General features: G+C 35.1%; 3 protein-coding genes across 3 annotated transcripts; 2 read left to right on the top strand and 1 right to left on the bottom strand.

The window, feature by feature from the left end:
• The first annotated feature begins 2,710 nt into the window (after positions 1-2,710).
• On the top strand, positions 2,711-4,036 carry LOC124926573 (two-component response regulator ARR6-like). Its single transcript, XM_047466824.1, has 5 exons — positions 2,711-3,022; positions 3,101-3,204; positions 3,292-3,369; positions 3,471-3,541; positions 3,646-4,036. The coding sequence occupies exons 1-5, from the start codon at positions 2,815-2,817 to the stop codon at positions 3,959-3,961; spliced, it is 777 nt and encodes a 258-aa protein (XP_047322780.1). The 5' UTR covers positions 2,711-2,814; the 3' UTR covers positions 3,962-4,036.
• A 1,870-nt stretch (positions 4,037-5,906) lies between these two features.
• LOC124925298 (formin-like protein 8) lies at positions 5,907-8,383 on the top strand. The gene is made up of 2 exons (XM_047465266.1): positions 5,907-6,905; positions 6,998-8,383. Exons 1-2 carry the CDS (start codon positions 6,046-6,048, stop codon positions 8,259-8,261), a joined length of 2,124 nt encoding a protein of 707 aa, XP_047321222.1. The 5' UTR covers positions 5,907-6,045; the 3' UTR covers positions 8,262-8,383.
• LOC124926572 (protein WVD2-like 7) lies at positions 8,308-15,444 on the bottom strand. The gene is made up of 9 exons (XM_047466823.1): positions 15,298-15,444; positions 14,315-15,171; positions 9,458-9,515; positions 9,336-9,388; positions 9,171-9,263; positions 8,954-9,062; positions 8,816-8,878; positions 8,654-8,755; positions 8,308-8,558 (listed from the first exon to the last, which is right to left on the bottom strand). The coding sequence occupies exons 1-9, from the start codon at positions 15,301-15,303 to the stop codon at positions 8,511-8,513; spliced, it is 1,389 nt and encodes a 462-aa protein (XP_047322779.1). The 5' UTR covers positions 15,304-15,444; the 3' UTR covers positions 8,308-8,510.
• Positions 15,445-16,293: the final 849 nt, after the last annotated feature.

The following is a 16,293-nucleotide window of genomic DNA, read 5'->3' as shown; positions in this document are numbered from 1 at the left end:
TAATCATATATAGGTTTATATAAGTTTTCAAAACAAGTTTGATTTATAATTGTATTATTTACCCATAATTTGTGAAATTAATGAAATTGATCTTTTAACCAATCAATAAACTTTTACACCTTAATTCACTTGGGGATCTCAGTTATCTTTTGAAGAATTTTTAGCAAATTAACTTAATTTATTATTTTTTAAATTTTTTACTCTTTAATGTTGTTTTCATTGTTGTAAAATATTTTTATTTAATTTGCATAAAATTATTTAAAAGAAAAAAATGGAAATTACACCATATATATAAGGATCAAATTATTTTGTTATTAGATAATGCATAATCATCTATAAATTCTTAAAAAGATTTAAATTTTTAAAACGTGGTAAAGTAAATTAAAGCTTGCTTGACCCTTATAAAATTGTTAGAAATAAAAAAAAAATGTATTCCCTGGGTTTTGGAAAGAATGATCATATGTCAATGAAAATGAGTTCATAATTGAAATAAATAATTTTTTTTATAAAAAATCAATTTAGGTCAATATAAATTCAGATCAAACATGCCCTGGCCACGTTTGAACATGTGAGTGCACCGTACAACGTGTTTTAGCTTCCTACTACAATATCATTTATATATATATATATATATATATATATATATATATATATATATATTTTAAATTTAAATACTTGTGTGTATATTTTAAACAAGTAATTTATAATTTAGATATGAGTGGATTATAATTTATAAGAGAGCTGCCCACAGGATGTATGCTTTCCAAACTATATATATATATATATATATATAAGTTGGATATTTATATAAAAATAAAGTAGATCATCTTATCTCTAGTTTCTAAATCGCTGGGGACTATATATAAAATGATATTATATGATTTGATTGAAAAAATAAAGTTGATTTGGTTTCTGTTTTTTTCTTCTCCAGTGCACTCATGTTGGGTAAGATTTAAATTTAATTCTATGGAGGTGATAATTTTTTTTAATAAAAGACTTTAATATATATAAAGAAAAATTAATAGAATGTATTTTAATATTTGACTGATGAATTGAATAATGTAATGAATAAATAGGGAAGTAAAATAATGTTTAAATAGTTTGAGATAATTTTAGTTTTCTTAATTAACCTTTATTGCATCTACATTTCATTATTATTATTTTTTTTTTTTTTTTTGGGGTAAGAATCTCATGCAAATCCGCAATCTTTAATTTATTATTATTTTTAGAACGCTGGTTCCGCAAGACAATTTTTGACGCTAGGTTAAAGAGAAAATTTTAATTCATTATCTTATTTAATTTATTAATTAAAATGTAAAATATCTTATATTTAATTTTTTAAAATAATAAGTTTTATTAAATATAAATATAATTTAAAACTTTTACCAAAACTTATTATAAAAAAAAAATCTTATTGAGCAAGTTGTTAAAGTATGTGATAAAATTTAAATATTTTATATTTGAAGATAAAAAAATTAAATTAATCAAATACAAACATAAATATTTTTTAAGTATTAAATTACTTAAATATTTGAAGATAAAAAAAAATTAAATTAATCAAATACAAACATCTAAATTTAAATTATTAAATTATGTAAGTTGATTTTATAATATGATTAATGGAAGAGAATTTTTATTGTAAGAATTTTTTTTAAACCTAATGTGTCATTTAATGAGTAATTGAAAATTTATAAGATAAAAAGTAAAAAAAATATTCTCTATAAATATTCAAATAATATATATATATATATATATATATATATATATATATATATATATATATATATGAGTGAATAAAAATATATATAGATATCAAATCTACTCTATTTTTTTTATTTAGATTTAGTCACAATTTTCTATAAAAATTAATTAAGGTGCTCGTCCCGTAAGAAGAAAAAGGAATTGTATTAGTGAAAAAAAAAATGTGAAATTTAATATAATTTTTAATAATAATTTCATTAAATTAAAAATGATAAATTTGGTTAGGTGATTTTTTAAAGTAATTTGTTTAGTTTTTATTAAATAAAAAAATTAAAGATTTTAAATATATATTTTTAACATATTTTAATTTAAATATACAAAAAATATTTGATTATCAATATATTTTATTAAACAAGTTTTTAATATATTAAATTAATTTTCAAATTCTATTATATAAAGTTTATATAGTTCATTTTGTAATGTTAAATTATCTCTAAACTGATACAAAATATTTAATATATAAAATCTTAAATAAATGAAATTAACCTTGCTGTTTTAATCATCTAATCTATTAATATTTTTGAATCCATAGTTAAAATAAAAGTGTGAGTTCCTAATTGTGATTTAATTTTACTTATTTATGAGACAATCAAAATAATTAATATGAATATAAATAAATAGGGGGGTTTTAAAATGATATTTACAAGTTTACCATTAAATTTATATTTTAACTTTGATCAGATTTGACGGCGTTGGGCGGTAACTAGATATTATCGTATCTCGTATGAGACGATACTACGATATATTGAGATTTATGCTTGGACAAAATGGAGATGGAGATCACACCAAAGTGGATTTGAGAAGATTTCTTCAAGATTTCGAAAGATTTTCCATACGGGTCCCATTTTATTATTCATATTTATATTTATATATATACATATATATGCATATATATAGAGAGAGAAATAAACGTCTCTTTTGCGTTGTTGTTGTTGTTGTTAACCCATCTGCCAGGAAACATAGAAGAAGCTCTGTTTTTTTTTTCTTTGATAATTAAATTCTGTTAGCCTGCAAGCAAGCAAGGAAGCAAGGAAAGAAGATCTTGTTTGTTTGATGGCGAGAACGGCAGGTCTGGTTTCACGGTGGAGGAGGGCGGAGGAGAAGAAGGTTGAAGAAGAAGAAGAAGGTGACAATTATAATAAGAAGAAGTCACAATCATCGGTGGTTGTGGATTCCGGCGAAGTCCACGTTCTAGCTGTTGATGATAGTCTGGTTGATAGAACTGTCATTGAACGTTTGCTCAAGATCTCCTCTTGTAAAGGTATTTTATTTAATTAATCAACCTCTACAAAAATAAATGAAATTAATTAATTTGATCATGCTGCAACACAACACACAGTTACGGCGGTGGATAGTGGTAGGAGAGCTTTGCAATTCTTGGGATTTCACGACGACAAGGAGGAGGAGGAGGAGGAGATGAACAGCTCACATGTTTCTCTCGAGGTAATTCATTCATTCGTTAATTAATTAATTAATGAATTAATTATGAATTAGTGGGTATTCATTCTTTCATTCATTGATTGATTGCAGAGCTTGAAAGTGGATATGATTATCACTGACTATTGTATGCCCGGAATGACCGGTTACGAACTGCTCAAGAAGATCAAGGTTTGTTTTCTTAAATTTTTAGAAAATGTAATATATATCAACAACATTTAGCTAGCTAGAGCTATTCATTCAGGATGATGATGAGTGTTTTGAATTTGCAGGGTTCTTCCACGTTTAGAGAGATTCCTGTTGTAATAATGTCATCAGAGAATGTATTGGCGCGAATTGACAGGTATAAACGAATTGCTTTGATTGTTTATTCTATATATATATATATATATATAATCACATATCATTTTCATTTGGATCTAATTATTTATATAATATAATATATAGGTGTCTTGAAGAAGGAGCAGAGGAATTCATAGTAAAGCCGGTGAAGCTTGCCGACGTGAAGCGCCTTAAAGATTACATGTTCGGAGGATCCGATGATTATTGTGTAACAAATATCAACAACAACAACAACAACAACAACAAGAGGAAGCTACCACAGACGTCCATCGTCGATCTGTCGACTTCTAACGAATCACCACAGCCGTCCGATACTGATTCATTGTCGTCTTCATCCTCCTCCTCGTCGTCTTCTTCTTTGTTAGATTCTCCTACCAGGCGCCTGAAAATGAGTGACTGTAACACTCATCATCATGAATAGCTAGGAAGAAAAAGAAGAAGAAGGAGATCAAAACATTTTCTTTATCTTTTAGCATTTTATTAAAGCTCCCCACCCCCCGGCCTTTTCTTTTTAATATTTTTTGGCTTCAATTATAACATTGACATTATTTACAACTAAATGAAAATTTGTGTGAAAGTTGTTTATTATCTTTTATAATAATAATAATAATAAATTAAAAAGGAAAGCAGGCAGGCAGGCACCTCACCTATTTTGGAATCTTCCAGCAGGTAAAATATTGGTTTGGTTATGATCCATATTTCATGACCATGATCAATGAATCAGTATTATTATTATCATTATGCTAACTGTGTGTGTGTCTATTAATGTTATGTTAGGCCAAATCAATTCAAATTATTTTTTATATTCACATTTCATGATCAAGTCAGTCAAATAAATCTATATATATATATATATAATATTGATAATTTGATTAAAACATATATAGTTAGGCTTGGTGTTCATATATCATAAAAATAGGTAAGAGCTGGAATTAGGAACATGCATCACCATTCTTGTCGGATCAGATCCTACCTTCCTAGATTTTTGCAATCATGGATTTTCTCTATTCCCTTTCCATGTGTAATCTTCATCTGTTTCCTACCATTCAACTTTCATATTCAAAATTGATCCCAAAAGAAAAAAAATAGTGGAATTAACTAAGAATATTGTCTTTTTAATTCGTTTTTAAGTCAGAAGGTTTGTGTTTCAAAAGATTTACAAGCTATAAACAAATAGTTGTTAGTTTTTTTTTGTGAACTATCTTTAAATTTTATATTTTTTATCTATTTATTCCACAACGTTATTGCACCTTAATCTATATTTGATCTTTTTGTTTATTTAATCATGAAATTCTACTACGATTTCTTCGATAATTTGTTTTATCTCATTGAGCTCAATATCTTTAATATTTTTATTTCATTGTCTTTCTATCATCGAACATCTCTTTTACAATTTTTTTTAAAACCTTTCTAGAAAATTGTGTTAATGAAAATTAGAATTTTTTTTTTTTGAAGGATTCTCAACCAATTTTTTCTATTTAAATTTCATACGCATAGAATATAATCAGAGTTTATCCGAAGTTTGAGAAACTTAATAAGACTCCCCCAAAATCACAAATTTACACTTTCATTTGAGCATTAGTTCAAGATAATTTTTATAATTAATCTATGAAAATTGATTAATACTAATTATTTTTTGTTTAATTATGATTATTATTTTGTGTCATTAATTGATGTCTTGTGGGCCGGCCAAACCGCTTATCGTGCTCAGCATTTGGGCAGCAAATCTCTTAAAGTTAGAGAATTCGATTTCATGGATAATTAAGCAATCTGCCAAGTCAGTTTTAAACCGCGGTAAATATTTCAAATCTATTATTTAATTATTTATTAATACTTTTTTTTATCTATAGTAAGTTTTTTTTTCTTTAAAAATTAAACACAATCTATAATAAGTTATTAGCCCACATGTCTGCTTATAGACTATAATTGGGCCTGGACTTGTAAAAACATCACAATTAAATTAAACATTTAAACCACAACTTTTAAAAAAACAAAGCCCCATTGGATAACATTATATATTAATAAAAAATTATTCGATAAATAAAATAAAAGTTTAACAAATAAATTAATAAAAAGTGACCGTCCATATAACGAGAATATTAATATTTATAGTAGTAGAAATGGTATTTTATTATTTCTTCATTTGAAATTTTATCTCCAGCAAATCAATCACTGCCACGTCAACGTAACTAATATAGAGCCTCCATTTAATTAGTAACGTTTATTTATGAAAATTAATCACTGAATTAGTAAATCAGCATCTATAACAAATCAAAAATATATTTATTTATTAAAATGATTGCATAAATGTAAAACAACGTAAATTGAATAAGCCCGGGAAACGGAGCCGGAAAATTTAACCGCCGAGAAATCAAGAAACTCTCTCTCTCTAAAAGAACAGCTTACCATGTCAACAACTCACACACAAAAAAAACCAGACGAGACTGCACGTAATTGAAGGTCTTCTTCTTTAGCTTGTTCCTTTCTTTCTATCATCAATCCGCCATGGCTGCAAAAGCTCCGCCTTGGCCACTTCTCATATCTCTCTTCGCCTTTCTTTCTTTCATACCCATCTCCTCCCTTTCCCAATCATCTTCTTTCCCTCAAAATATCCAGACTTTTTACCCCGTCATCCCGCCGCCGCCGCACCCTCCACAGACAAAACACATTCCCCCACGGCAACAGGTGAATAGTCATTCTCCATCTCCGACGTTCAGAAAAGTTGTCAAAGCCGTTGTGGCAACAGCCACAGGCACAGTTTTTGTTTCAGCTCTGTTTTTCTTTGTCCTGATAAAATACACCAATAACAAGAAACAGAAGCTTTCGAAGCCTAATGCCGATCCATACCCGGATCTCCGGCGAGAGCCAAGGGAAGATTTTGTTAGACCCAGTGGAGTGCTTGTGGATGAGGATATGCATAAGCAGCATAACTGGAAGAGATTCAAAGTGGGGAAGATTAGAAGTACATTTTACATGTGCAATAACTTTGTTAAGGATGATGAAAAACGTCGAGACAGGAAGAATAGTTTTCTGACGGTGCAGGAAAGACCTCTACTTAGTGAGGGAGAGACAGTTGCATCGCCGGCCCCGGAGCCGGCGGTGGAGAAGATGATAGAGTTGCCGACTTTACCTCTACCCCCGTCAGCTCCTCCGCCTCCTCCGGCACCACCGAAAATCCCCACTCCACCGCCTCCGATTCCCAAGAAAGGCCCTGCCGATCTTCCCAAGCCACTCCCGGTGGCGCAGTCTTGGTCAGGAACAGAGAATGGGCAGGTTAAGATGAAACCCTTACACTGGGATAAGGTGAATCCACACAATGTAGATCATTCAATGGTTTGGCATGGAATAGAGAAAGGCTCCTTCAAGTGAGAAATCATTTCAATATCTATACATGTTGTTTATGTTGTTGGATTGGAAACAATTTTTGAGAAAAAAATTTCAAATTTTAATGATGCAGGGTCAATCACGATCAAATGGAAGCTCTGTTTGGCGATCGGAAATCACCCAAACAATATTCTTCTTCTCAAGCCATTGAAAAATCAAACCAATCTTCTCAGATATTCATTCTTGATCCCAGAAAGTCTCAAAACATCGCAATTGTTGTCCGATCATTAGCCATTTCCCGGGGAGAAATCTCTGATTCTCTCGTGGACGGTCATGGCCTAAACGTTGAAACTCTAGAAAGGCTTACAAGAATCGCGCCAACCCAGGAAGAAGAAACTTCCATTCTTGAATTTAACGGAGATCTAGAAAAGCTTGCAGATGCCGAATCATTCCTCCACCATCTTCTCAAATCGGTCCCAACCGCTTTCCCCAGGCTCAACGCCATGCTATTCAGATCTAATTACGAACCAGAAACTCTCTATTTGAAAGAATCTTTGCAAACACTTGAGCAGGCCTGTAACGATCTGAAAACTCGCCGGATTTTCCTGAAACTTCTAGAAGCAATCCTCAAGGCCGGAAACAGGATGAACGCCGGAACGACAAGGGGAAATGCTCAAGCTTTCAATCTCACAGCTCTTAGAAAGCTTTCCGATGTTAAGAGCAGTGACGGGAAAACAACCCTTCTTCATTTCATCGTGGAAGAAGTCGTACGTGCAGAAGGTAAACGTTGCCTTGTAAACAGATCCAAAAGCTTGAACAGAACTAGCAGCAATAACGTCGACAGTTCAATATCTGATCAAGACAAAGAGAGGGAATACATAATCATGGGTCTTCCTGTTGTTGGAGGCCTTAGTGCTGAATTGGGAAGCGTTAAGAAAGCTGCAAAAATGGAGTTCGACGGATTAGCAAAAACCTGTCCAGCTCTCAAAGCTAGGCTTAGTGAGATTCGTCAGATCGTAAGGAAAAACGAGAATAACGATGGATTTACAAACGAGATGAGGAGTTTTCTTGAATCAGCTGAGGAAGAACTGAGAGGACTGGAGAAGGAACAAGAGAAAGTAATGGAGATTGTGAAGAAAACGACAGATTACTATCATGGAAATGAAGGCAACAACAACCCGCTGCAGCTGTTTGTCGTTATTAGAGATTTTTTGGCCATGGTTGATCAAACTTGCATTGATATTACCAGGAATATGCAGAAGAGAAGGAGAAGTGGAGTAAATGATGCTGGTGAGTCGTCTTCTCTAGCTAGACGGACTGTACAGTTTCCACAGTTGCCTCCAAATTTCATGTCAGACAAGTTGAACGACTCCAGTGATTCAGAGGAAGAGAGCTAGCTTGATTGTACTTGTACATAGAAAATGAAAAATCTTGAGCTGCACAAACATAACTCTTTCGATCTCTCCATGATTCTTTTTTCCAAATTCAAATGATAAATAAAGATTTGGTTTGTTTTGTTTGTTACTTCTTACCTTTGATTGATCGTATTCAGTGTATGGATCAACTGAACCAATAGATGAAAAACTATGAATGAGGATCCATAAGTACAAATATATGTGGGTCTTAATAATTTATGGAGATCATTCTCATACACGCAATTCTGGTTGACGGTGTTTCTCATTTTTGGCGCCTTCCTGCATATTCGGATCCAATTCGAATTTGGTTTCAAATGTAACTTCTTTTTATTGGGTTTTCAAATTTAGGAAAGTTATATAAGAGAAATGCAAACCATTTCCAACAGGCCACCCTTTGTTGTAGTCTTTCCCTCCTGATAAATGACTTTGGACTTTGGCTTTGGTTGACCTATGACTTGAGCCTTCCCTCCTTTCCCCTGTTATGGAAGATCATGAGGTGTCTTGATACTTTTAGTTTAAGAAACTCACTATTTTACCTTTGGAATTGTGCTGAGATGTGTTTTTCCTTTTAATTTGGCTGATTTATCCTCCAATTTCTTCTGCATTTTAGAAAGTAAAATAAGGGACAGAAATTCTCGATGAAGCTAAAACACTCTGTATTATTATTATCATACCTTCTCCTTCAATGTTTCAGCTCTGTCCTCCTTCTCGTCGTCGTTTCTCAGGCCAGGAGATGGTGCAGGTTTTGCCTTCCTTTGGTCCACAGCTGATGCTTTTGGTAACCTGTTGTTGTTTCAAAGTAATTTTAAGAAAATAAAAATTAATTCTGAGACAAGGCGGAGGAGCTACTTTAAGCTAAATTTCGATAGATAGATAATTAGATATTGATACCCGGGTGACTTGGTCACTTTGCTGCTTCCTGGTTGGCTTCCCTGTATATCGGCCTTTACTAATGGTGTTGGCGTCGTTGTCTTCTTCCTAGTGCTGCGATATGTGTAAATACAATACATTTGTTTGATGTTAAAATGATGAGAAACAGCAGCATGCATATTTTACCTGTCGTTTTGGTTGAGTTTTGTCTGAGTCTGACTAGTAGTTGATATTGAGAGCTGTCAAAAAATGGATTGATGTTTAAAATGCTGACACGGTTAACAGGATTGTGATTTTAAAACTAAAACCTGTTTTCTTTGGGTAGATTTATTCTTCTCATCAGCCACATCCACAGCAGACCTAATTATTAGTATATTGTATATATCTTGTTACCTTGTTTAGACTCCTAGATTAGTGGGTTACCTTGTTTAGATTCCTAGATTAGTGGTTTACCTTATTAAGAGTCTTTTGACTAGTATATATTGTAACATTGTTTATCAATAATAACCAGGGGATTAATCTCTATCATGGTATCAGAGTAAAGATCCTCTCAAGATCATCAATCGAATTTTTTTTTCTCTTCCTCCCACCTTGCTGCCTCACGCACAAACTTCTAATGTCTGTCCCACCTACTAATTCAGACTCCTCCTCCAATCAAAGTCAGACGCCCACCACCATGTCTGTTTCTCAATACCACTCTGCTTTCTCTGTTAACAATCTCCGCTCCATAATTCCTATCACCCTAGAGATGGGTAGCGAGGAATATCTCTCTTGGGCAGACCTTCTCGAAAACCACTGCTTGATTCACAATGTTTACGAACATCTCAAACCAAAAACTCCCAACGCCTCCGAAACACCTTCAACATCTTCCGAGACCGACTCTCTTCTGTGGAAACGCCTTGACGCCCTTGTCAAGCAATGGATATTTGGAACAATATCCAAGGATCTACTAAACACGATCCAAAAACCTGGTATGACGGCTGCTCAGGCTTGGGAACGTTTAGCGAATATATTTCAAGATAACACAGGTTCTCGCGCTATGTATCTTGAAAATAGGTTTTCTCAAATTCGTCTCAATGATTTCCCAAACATGAGTGCTTATTGCACTGAATTGAAGATGATTGCGGATCAACTTGCTAATGTTGATTGCCCCGTTTCTGAAAATCGACTGGTGTTGCGTCTACTTGGGGGTTTGAATGAAAACTACGAAACAATCGCCACCATAATAGGTCAAAAGAAGCCTCTCCCATCTTTCTACGATGCTAGATCTGATTTGCTCCTTGTTGAAACAAGGAAGGATGAATTCGTCCACACAAACACCTCTTTTATTGCCTCGGACGATCGTAGCCAAGGCCGCGGAAACAACTCTAGCCAATCAGCCCGTGCTACCGGCCAGCAGCAGCAGCAGGGCACCTCTAGCGCGCAGGAACAGGCCGGCCAGGGCCGAGGACGCAGCCAGCGCGGCAGAGGACGCGGTCGCAACACCAGCCGCACATACCACCAGCAGCAGCAATTCTGGGCACCTCCTGGCCAACAGCAATGGGCACAGTGGGCGCCTGCGGGCTGGACAGCACCCCCTTGTCCCTACCCGACACAACAGATCTGGCCGCAGCAGCAAAGCGCCCCCTGGCACGCATCTGGTCAACAGCAACAAGGCGCCTCCTGGCGCGGTTCTGGCTATCAGCAGCAATACACTCGGACAGCAGGAGCAGGCGTACTCGGTTCTCGGCCACAGCAGGCCTACATGGCTGAGACGAGCCAGCAGCAGCCCCAAAGTTACGTTGCAACCGATATCAATCAGGCGATGCACACTTTATCCCTTACTCCGCCTGACGATACTTGGTACATGGATTCGGGAGCAACTTCACACATGACACCCAACTCAGGTAGTCTCTCGCCTTATTCTAATTTAAATTGTGTTAAAAATATCATTGTTGGGAGTGGACAGGAAATCCCGATTCGCGGTATTGGTAAAACTAACTTAAAACCACCCTTACCACCCTTACTTCTGAACAATGTTCTACATGCTCCCAAACTCATTAAAAATCTTATATCTATTCGTCGGTTTACTCGTGATAACAACGTCTCTGTAGAATTTGACTCACTTGGTTTTTCTGTAAAGGATTTCCAGACGGGGAAGGTTATCATGAGGAACAATAGCTCGGGGGATCTCTACCCACTCTCTCTGTCGAGCCAAAGCCAAAAACCCCCAACTAATTCTTCGTTTACTGCAATTTCGTCAAATTTATGGCATAATAGATTAGGACACCCCGGTGTCGATATTTTGCATTCTCTCAATAAATCAAATTCTATTTCTTGTAAGCCCGTTTTAGGGTCTAAACTCTGTGAGTCTTGCATCTTTGGTAAACAAGTTAAGTTACCATTTACCAATTCTGTCTCTTATACTACTTCCCCATTCGATATTATTCATAGTGATTTGTGGACGTCGCCTGTGCTAAGTACAAATGGACATAAATACTATATTCTGTTTCTTGATGATTACACAAATTTCCTTTGGACTTTTCCAATTGGAAACAAATCCCAAGTATTCTCCGTCTTCTCTACACTTCAAAATCAAATTCAAACACAATTTCAAAAGCCCATTAAAACAATCCAATGTGACAACGGAACTGAATATAACAACAGTCAATTTCGTACATTTTGTGACAAAAATGGTCTACAATTTCGCCTCTCTTGCCCCTACACTTCTCCTCAAAATGGTAAAGCAGAAAGAAAAATACGCACCATAAATAACATGATTCGAACATTGCTTACTCATGCTTCTCTCCCGTTAAATTTTTGGCATCACGCCCTCGAAATGACCACTTATCTCCTAAATATTCTTCCAAATAAACAAATTCGAAATTTCTCACCCACTCAACTTCTATATAACCGAACTCCTTCTTACTCTCACCTAAAAATTTTCGGTTGTCTTTGCTATCCTCTTCTTCCTCCAACCACTATTCACAAACTTCATAAACGCTCTACCCCTTGTGTCTTTTTAGGATACCCCTCTAATCATCGCGGCTACAAATGCTACGACCCAGCCTCAAAAAGATTTATCATCTCTCGTCACGTCATTTTTGACGAAACAAAATTTCCCTTTTCTCTTGTCCAAAACCCAAACTCAACTCACCCATCTCAATCCGAACCAATAACCATCCCAATACACATCCAAACCCCGCCCATCACCGAGTCCATTTCCCCACCAAACAACACTCCATTACCGAGCCCATTATCAACTCAACACACTCCACCAAACCCACCATCACCCATCACCACTTCACCAGGCCCAAACCCAAACACGACCAGCCCGTCCACAAGACCAAACCGTCCAAATCATTCACCAACCATCATCAATCCAACACGGACAATACGAACCCGCGCAATGGATGGGATTGTCTGTCCAAAACGCATTTTCAATCTAAACACACTCACATCTCCATCGCCTATTCCCAAAAACCCAAAGTTAGCTTTATCAGACCCGAATTGGAAAGCCGCCATGGACGATGAGTTTAACGCTTTAATTAGTAATAAGACTTGGGACTTGGTTCCGCGTCCTCAGGGTGTTGATATTATACGATGCATGTGGATTTTTAAGCATAAAACTAACTCTGACGGCTCTTTTGAGAGGCATAAAGCCCGTCTAGTTGGTGATGGCAGGTCTCAGCAGATTGGAATCAATTGTGAAGAAACCTTTAGTCCTGTTGTCAAACCAGCCACCATACGAACTGTTCTGAGCATTGCTTTATCGAAGTCTTGGTCCATTCACCAAATGGACGTCAAGAATGCATTTTTACATGGTAATCTCAACGAAACAGTTTACATGCATCAGCCTTTCGGTTTTAGAGACAAAATCTTTCCCGACCATGTTTGTTTATTGCGCAAATCTTTATACGGCTTAAAACAAGCTCCTCGTGCTTGGTATCAAAGGTTTGCAGATTTTGTCTCTACAATCGGTTTTACACACAGCACGACTGATCATTCGCTTTTTATCTATCAACATGGGTCCGAAATTGCCTATCTACTCTTGTATGTTGATGACATTATCATTACGGCTTCGTCTGATCAGTTACGTCAGACTCTCATGAAAAGCTTAGGCGCAGAATTTGCTATGAAGGATTTAGGTAAATTAAGCTATTTCTTGGGAGTTGCTGTATCGTATACTAAGGATGGACTTTGTCTTAGTCAGAAGAAATATGCTGAAGAAATTATTGATCGTGCTGGAATGTCTACTTGCAAATCAACACAAACGCCGGTCGATACAAATGGCAAACTTGGAAAATCAACTAGTCCACCAGTCTCTGACCCCACTCATTACAGAAGTTTAGCCGGAGCACTACAGTATCTTACTTTCACACGTCCTGATATTTCATATGCAGTCCAGCAAATTTGCCTCCACATGCATGATCCGAAAGAGGCTCACTTGGCTGCCTTACACAGAATCATTCGATACTTACAGGGTACAAAGCACTATGGCCTTCATCTTTACAAATCCTCACTGTCTACACTCGTTTCATATACTGATGCAGACTGGGGAGGATGTCCAGATACCCGTCGCTCTACATCTGGCTATTGCGTCTTCCTAGGCGATAATCTTCTGTCTTGGTCGTCAAAACGGCAATCCACACTTTCTCGTTCTAGTGCTGAAGCTGAATATAGAGGAGTTGCCAATGTTGTCTCCGAATCCTGTTGGCTTCGCAATTTATTGTTAGAACTTCGTATCTCATTGGACAAAGCCACACTGGTCTACTGCGACAACATAAGTGCGATTTATCTCTCCCAAAATCCGGTCCAACATCAACGTACCAAACACATCGAAATGGACATACACTTTGTAAGGGAAAAAGTAGATAGAGGTAAAGTTCGCATTCTTCATATGCCTTCTCGTTTTCAAATCGCTGACATATTCACCAAAGGACTTCCGCGCATACTATTTGAAGATTTCAGAGACAGTCTCAGCGTCCGAGAATCTCCCGTTTCGACTGCGGGGGTGTATTAGTATATTGTATATATCTTGTTACCTTGTTTAGACTCCTAGATTAGTGGGTTACCTTGTTTAGATTCCTAGATTAGTGGTTTACCTTATTAAGAGTCTTTTGACTAGTATATATTGTAACATTGTTTATCAATAATAACCAGGGGATTAATCTCTATCACTAATTGATTGATTGAAATTATTCTGGAATGTTCGGAATGCTCGTTTAACAATGTCCTTATCCTCCATTTTCTCCATAATCAGCGACTTTCTCGTTGTTGTTGTTGTTGCATCATGACCTAATAATAAGCTCATAGACATATTATTATGCAAGGATGATGATGAATTAGCATAATTTGTTTTCCTGTCTGTGGCTGGACTTATGCTTTTTCCCATTGATGTAACCACGTTTGCAGAAGAAGAAGAAGAAGCAACCACAGTAGTAGTAGAGGTTGACTTAGTTGATTTGGTTAATAATGGCAAAGGTGATTTCTTCTTGATTTCCACCTTTTGAGGTTTCTTCTTGATTTCTACCTTTTGAGGTTTCTTGTTGATTTCTACCTTTTGAGGTTTCTCAGATGCATCCACAGTGACCTCCTTCTCCAAAGATTCGGTTAGATGGATATTCTCTTGAAGCAATATTTGACAATTTTCAATTTTGACATCAAAAACAGGATCAGTCACTTCAGTCATGATAATCTTACCATGATCATTATTATTAGACAATTCTAAATCATCCATTTCTTGAGGAACGGCAGGAGAAACATCTGTGTCTGTTTGTTGTTGGTATTGATTACTAGCAGCAGCAGCAGCAGCAGCAACAACAATGGGCTTGTTGTAATGAGCTTCAAAGTAAGCCTTCTTTTGAGCTACAGAACCAGGTGTAGAACATTTCTCAACTTCTTCCAAATATTTATTTGGTGAGAAAGAAGACCATTTCTCCCATGAAGCAGAACAATCACCCTCAAACCTCCCAAATGATACAGACACCTCTTCTAGGCTACTACTACTAGCACATGAAAAAGAAGAAGAAGAATTTTTCATCTGTAATTCATTATTGCAAACAAACAAACAAACCAATCCCATCATATCAATATAATTATGACTCATTCATTAGATCAAAGATATATAAAAATAAATAGAGAGGTTTTGTAAGTATTAATTAATTACCTCCATAGTTGATAATTCTACCAGAATAAATGCTCCACCACCTTCATTTCTCACAACTTATCTAACCTGACTCTCTCTTGGCACAGAGAGAGACCAAGAAATGGGGGACAGACAATGAAGCTGAAGAAGAAAGTACTGTATCTTTTTTCACTTCTCGATTGATACTTTTATACAAAAAAACAATGAAGTAGAAAAATGAGTGGAGCCCTTCAGTGTGTGAAGACAATTATTTAGTGAAATCACGAGATCCAACACAGACTGCCATGCCCATGCCCATGCCATGCCCAGCAAGTATAAAATGGGGTCGCCATTAAGTGGGGTCTATAAGAAAATAAAACCAAGTTCATATTGTCATTTTCAAGATGGCTAATATGGCCAGCAAGAATACGTGCAGACCCAATTTGCTTAAAGACCAGGGAATATAATGTGACAAATTGTAATTATTATTTAGCTAGCCACCCAAACATAGAGATATGGAGATGACAGTGTTCTAACAGTTTTTTTTTCTTGTATACACATTTATATTTATATTTATATTGGATGAATCAAATATAAATATTGAGTGGTTTTAATAATATTTTGAATATTTATTTTTATTTCTTACCGATGATATTTATATGAAAAAAATATTGAATTATAGTAATACTTACGAGAAGGTAGAATCGACGACTTACTTGCAAAATGCATGGTTAAAAGGTTTGCCTAAATTGTCTGGATAAAAAAACTTAAAATAAGTGCATTAATATATAACAATAAAATAAATAATATTTTGATTAATAATTTTAATAATTGAACAAAATTAAAATTATTAAAATAATCCAAAACATGTTTAAAATATTCAATATTTATAAATAAATCAAATTAATTTTAATAAAAGAAACAAAATCTAAATTAAATGTCCAATTCATATTTCCAAGACACAATGAAATGATGTTAGTCTTTCCATATTATAGATATGAAGTTTTTTTATGGAGTATGAATGAAATTCATTAGATG

This window comes from Impatiens glandulifera, chromosome 2 (assembly GCF_907164915.1).
Source record: "Impatiens glandulifera chromosome 2, dImpGla2.1, whole genome shotgun sequence".
NCBI classification, from domain to species: domain Eukaryota; kingdom Viridiplantae; phylum Streptophyta; class Magnoliopsida; order Ericales; family Balsaminaceae; genus Impatiens; species Impatiens glandulifera.
This window is presented reverse-complemented; position numbering and strand designations above follow the sequence as displayed.